Below are 6,000 nucleotides of genomic sequence, written 5' to 3'. Positions count from 1 at the left end.
ATAAGAAAGAAAACAGGGAAGATTAAAGTATAAAAACACAGTATGTAATGTCAAAGCATTGTAAAATGGTAGCTATCACAGAGTTTGTATTTGTGCACAAGCATGCTCAGTCACTTAGTCATCTCGCTCTTTGCTACCCCTTAGACTGTAGCCCACCAGGCTTCTTTGTCCGTCGAATTCTCCAGGCAAGAACACTGGAGTGGGTAGCCATTCCCCTCTCGAGGGTATCTTCCCATCCAGGGATTGAACCCACGTTTCCTACATTGCAGGCAGATTCTTTACCACTGAGCCTCCAGTGGAGTTTAGAAAGTTTCAATTTAAAAATGGAATGGTTGACAAGATACTTGGTATGGGAGGCAAGTGAACAAACCTCTCAAAAATATTTCCTGCTTTAAATACCTGCATTTACTCCCTAAATAACTTTAGAGGAGATAGGAGTCAGTTGCTCACAATTCTTAAGGGAAAATTCATTTAACAAAAGACTAAAAGATTTAAAGTGAAAAGAAAAAAAAAAATTCGAGGCAGATTTGTAGAAAATCTATAGAAAAACTACCTCCCCTATCTCTATCTCCAGTAAGACAAGTAACAATCTATATATTCAGAGATATATTGTAACTTTATGGAATGCCTTTCCACCTGTCATACCCACAAGATCCTCTCAGTAAAATATAAGTTCCTTATACAAGGTCCCTAAATGTGCTTTTGCATATCTATGGATACCCACCATCTCTTGCAAAGGCATCTAAAATCTGCTTATGTACATCTTTCTATAAAGACATCTGGATTTTTACTAAAAGATTCCAGAACTATATCTTCAAAAGTTACAGTGCTTCAGAATGAAAGGTCTTGTTCATTCATTCCTTAAGTCTAAGAATTGTTAATTTTCTAGTTATCTTTACACTTAGAAAAATAGTATTTCATTTAAAAAACTCTCCTAAAACATGAGTTTCATGAGGGGATATCCTAGGTAATGAATCTCTTCTTGTTGGACACTTATCTTAAAAAATATAAAGTCATTCACAATATTTTAAATAAACATTGATTGGGTGCAGGATAAAAGACTAAACTGAAGACCCTAATGCAGCAGGAAATAGTGGCTAAAAAGGACTGAGAAAGGCCTCACTGAACTTGATCAACAACTGTTATTAAACATCAAGTTTTCCACTCAATCATTTAATCATATTTCTGCTTTCCTATACAGGGGCTTCCCTCATAGCTCAGTTGGTAAAGAATCTGCTTGCAACGCAGAAGACCTCGGTTCAATTCCTGGGTTGGGAAGATCCACTGGAGAAGGAATAGGCTACCCACTCCAGTATTCCTGGGCTTTCCTGTATACTTTTCAGTTTGTGTTCTGGACATAAAGGCCATGAACTAACTAGAATACTGATATCTCTAACTCACAAAGTACATCATGTGTTGAAAAGTTCTGTTAAATAGTGAATCACATTACATCCTCTATCTTGAGAGCACTATACTACCATTTAACACTACATAGGATTTAATTGCTAAACCCACACCTAGCTCAAATATTAACCATAATGATTTAATGCTCTTACACCGTCTTCCTGAGATTATTTAACAACAGAGTGAGTGGAGGATCAGAACAAGAACTTTCTACCTCACCAAGTGACTTGCTTGGTTGCAGACTAAGAATGCCCTTTCTCTGACACTAATAAACCCTAGCATATGCAATCAAAATGTTTAAAAAATTATTCTTTAAAGTCACTGAGAAACATTATTAAGTTCCTATTAGTGAGAAGCATTTACAAACAAATCAAGATCTGTGATGATGTATGCCCAGATGGACACTAAACTCTGGCTATACTGCATGCAAGACAGTATATACACACGCAGAACCCGAAAATTTTCAGAATGAGAAAAACACAATTACAGCATCTAACGTTTATTAAATGCTTCAGTATCAGTTACTGTGTTAAGTCTTTTAGATGCATTTAAACTAGATGTATTCAACTGTTTAGCTGAACTTCACAACTGCCCTATGAGGCTGATCTATCATGCCCATTTTACATCTTGGGAAATGGTCTTTTAAAAAATCTTAAGATGTATAACTTGCCCAAGATCAGTTACTAAGTGGCAAAAGCAGCACTCCAACACAGCACTGCCTGACCACAGACCTATGTGTGCTTTTTGTTGACTAAATATTTTACCTACTCAAATTAAGAATCCACTAAAAAGCATAAGACTTATTGACAGTGGACCAGTAGTATTATCTATGTATCTCCTGCTCTATTTTGTATTCATATGGTAGGAACTTGAAGACAGCTAAATAAAGGATAACACCCTCTACTACAAAATAGCTTCAAGGAGAATATGTGATTTGGGCAGTGGAAAACAGATGAAATACTTTGATGAATGATATGTATAATAACAGAAAAGTAATTCAAAGGAGCTCTCATAAATAAAAGGCTTAAGTAAAAATAGAAAGCAAAAAATAAATAAAAGAAGCAAAAAAATAAATAAATAAAAATAAACAGTATGAACCCATGAAGATTCCCATCCAAGAGTTATCAGTGATGAACACTAAAAACTAAACATCTTACCTTTTAACTAAATATTTAATCAAATAAGAACACGGAAGATGCAGGTAACTTTTTTATTGAGGCACAACAAGGCATTATAATTTGCCTGAACGTGAGGCAGTTAGTTTAGTAAGCTGAACATTAATACAGTTAAGGATTAAGTGCAAACAATATACATTCACAGCTTGACTAGTGAGGCTACATCACAATTTATAAAGTGCCAGATTAGTGCTAATTGTCATTCAGCTTGAAATTTTTCACCACGAGGAGGAAAACAAAAAGTAAGGACCTCCTCCTCCTTCTAGGAATGAAAACATTTTCCTTAACCAATCAGTCAAAAGGGCAAGAACTACTTTTCCTTATTCCCACTAATTAGAACACCATATCCTTTCACTGTCGATTCTGTACTGACTTTCAATCTTGGTAAAGCAGATAGCCTGAAAATGTAGAATATTTCCAGCTACTTCCATAAATTGCTCCTCTGTGCAAACGTAACCATATCTGGTCTCCCTGGAAGAGCTGAAGAATTGCATGATTGCTAGCAGTTTCGTGGTCTGGAGCACCATCATTGGCGTAGGCAGATACCAAGACCTCTTCATTCTTCATGAGGTTGACATACAGTGGCACATTCACCGCCAGCTTTAGCATATGAAAAATGAAAACATAAGTGCCATTCACTGGACAATTAAATCTACCAAGCTGAAGATCAAAAGTTTCTCCCAAGTTGTTCAGAAGAAGATCAAACACAATAGGTTGGTCTAAAGTCCCAGGGGCGAGATTAGAGGTTCTGGCTGCGGAGAAGGCAACGCGCATCTGCTGAGGCAGGGGGTACACGTGTACTGGCAGTATGGTGGCTGCTGGGTTTGTCACTGGCACATCCACAGGGGTCATGCTACGGGAGTCTCCTTGTCCAGAGTCACCACTGTTAAAGGTTTCGTTGTCTCTTTCTGGGCTGCTCACCTGAGAAGAATCACTCCACCCTGCTGTTTTATTAGCAACAGTGAGTTTCTCATAATGAAGCAGTTAGCTTTGAACACAATATTTAACATTAGTCGGCTACTGAAACACAGATAAAAATGCATTTTATAGTAAGTTTTTTAAAAAGCAATAAAGTAGAGCTACAGTATACTTTTCTAGATTTCTCTGACAATAGGTTTGTATACTACTACTCTAAAGCCAGAAAGGACCTAGATGATTTGTCCAGTAGCTTTACTTTTTAATATTAAGAAAATGAGGCCCCCAAAAGGTTAGATAACTTAACACTAGTTACAGCTGGCAAAGTGTAAAACCCAGATGTGAATGAACACTCTATTCTTTATCTTTTGCCCATATTTCTGAGTTATTAATTCCTCAGTGATTCCAAGTTATCTAGAGAAGGACTCAAGAAAACTGAGATTACATAAAAGAAGCAACTTTTGGAACTAGACATTCAAACATTTTGTTATGGTACTAAGTTCCATAATAAATGCTTATTCTTTATTTCTAAGTTAATGTGATTTCATAAAATTTTAATGTTTTCAGTAGTATACAAAAACACTGCTCAGATGGCAGGCAAAGATAATGTGAACAGTGGCTACTTTCTTAAAACAAAAAGCTTCTTTTTTCTTGTGACAAAGTTAATCTTCATTCTTGATTTTCTCAGTTACACTGAATCTTTTAATTGTACCTTCACATTTTAAGAAGTATTAAAATATCTTGCTTTTGTTCAAGTCATGGTGTCTTAATCATTGTTTATTCCAATCTATCAATGTACTAAGGGGCACTAGAGTATCTAGGAGTGCCCATTATTCCACAACCACCATCCTGAAACATCACCCAAAACTATACCAAGTCGGTATAGCGAATATGCACCTAAGGTTAAATTATGCTCTGGTGTCAAGCAAGTTTATAACATACACAGCACCCACATACACTTAAAAGTGACAAATGATCTCCACAGCCTATCTCCCTTGGTCTTCAGTACTGCATTTAAGCAAACCCAAAACCTCAAAAGATGAATGTTGAAAACAACATACTTTGGGGAGAACTTGACAGAGAATAAAGAAAGATCTAGAGGTACGTTTTGGGTAAATAAATCCCTCAGTTAATTATCCTTACCTCTCGAATTTGCCCGAGGACCACCAGATGTCCCTCCTCGCTTGTAACACTGCTGGAAATTATCCTAAAATGAACACATAATATTTACCTCAGCACAAAAAATGCAAAATAGTTATTATTAGCAAATAAATCTGTAAGACTAAGGCCTCTGAGCCTTTGAGCTGGACTTCAACAACAACCAACCAAAGGGGCTCAGATGACAACAAGAAAAACAAAACAAGGGTCACAGTAACATATATCTTCATCTGTTAATTAACCTGACAGGTTAGATATGTTAACACTTGCAAAAACAAGAAAGTATTTAGATAACACTGCATAAAAGACACAGTGCTAGGTTATGAGGGAAATTCAGAAATATGGCCTGGTCCTCTGTGCTTCATCTCAATACAAAAGGACATAATAAAGCAAAAATACAGACTAATCCAGCCTAGTTATAAACCAAAGGGTGATGACAACTATTAACTGTGTTAAGGGATTTGACAAGGAAATTGGTAAGAATTATAACACATGAACATATTATTTCTTGGAATCCTTACCAAAAAATGTCCAAAAGACAACATTTCAAACTGACTCCCAAGTATGGTAAAAGCCCCCGTACAAGTCATGAAAAGAATAGTTAGCAGTGTCATTAATTATTAACATGTAATAAAAAGCTTCAATAGGACAAGAAAATACATAATAAAAATAATACTCCTACCCCAAACTCCTCATCCTCTTCCTAAGAACACTACTATCATTGATATCTTATGTTTCCTCAATAAGAAACTGAAAACAGCACCAAAAAATACTAGAATATTGGTACTGAGAACAGATGTGCTATTATTGAAGTTTGTTTTAGTCAACATATTCTCTTCACACACAGTATTGACAATCAAGTAATAACAGTTGGTATTTGAATCCTTGATACATGCCTGGCATTTTCATACAAAGCACTTTTGTCTATCACTTCATTTAATCCTCAGACTCTCTCAGAGTAATCCTCAACACTTCAGATATAAGTAACTCAAACTGATGCGTCTCCATCTAAAAGATAAGGAACTATGGAGAAGGAAATGGCACCCACTCCAGTACTCTTGCCTGGAAAATCCCACGGACGGAGAAGCCTGGTAGGCTACAGTCCATGGGGTCGCAAAGAGTCGGACATGACTGAGTGACTTAAAAAAAAAAAGATAAGGAACTAGAGCTCAAAAAGTTTATATAACATGTCAAAGGTCACACAACGAGGGGAGTTGTTGAGATCCAGGGTCAAACCCAAGTCATTCAGGTGACGTGGTGTGTTCTCCAAAGTGGGTTCTTCAACACTGCCTCTGTACAGACATCTGTCTTACCTCATGTAACTGTAAGCGCTTCAAGTAGAGATCCT

At 36.5% G+C, this 6,000-nt stretch overlaps 1 protein-coding gene across 5 annotated transcripts in view; it reads right to left on the bottom strand.

The window, feature by feature from the left end:
- Window positions 1–2,670: 2,670 nt before the first annotated feature.
- CAPRIN2 (caprin family member 2) overlaps window positions 2,671–6,000 on the bottom strand; it is a 40,433-nt gene continuing 37,103 nt past the window's right edge. For 3 of the 5 annotated variants that reach the window (XM_068971168.1, XM_068971169.1, XM_068971170.1), the window contains 2 exons: window positions 4,638–4,701; window positions 3,383–3,567 (listed from right to left, as the gene is read on the bottom strand). In XM_068971168.1, coding sequence (XP_068827269.1) covers window positions 3,497–3,567; window positions 4,638–4,701 — 135 coding nt within the window. In that variant the 3' untranslated portion in view covers window positions 3,383–3,496. Of the gene's footprint in view, window positions 3,568–4,637; window positions 4,702–6,000 lie in introns of all 5 variants that reach the window. The other 2 variants (XM_068971166.1, XM_068971167.1) reach the window with 1 other exon arrangement.

Source organism: Capricornis sumatraensis, chromosome 4 (assembly GCF_032405125.1).
Source record: "Capricornis sumatraensis isolate serow.1 chromosome 4, serow.2, whole genome shotgun sequence".
Taxonomy (NCBI): domain Eukaryota; kingdom Metazoa; phylum Chordata; class Mammalia; order Artiodactyla; family Bovidae; genus Capricornis; species Capricornis sumatraensis.
This window is presented reverse-complemented; position numbering and strand designations above follow the sequence as displayed.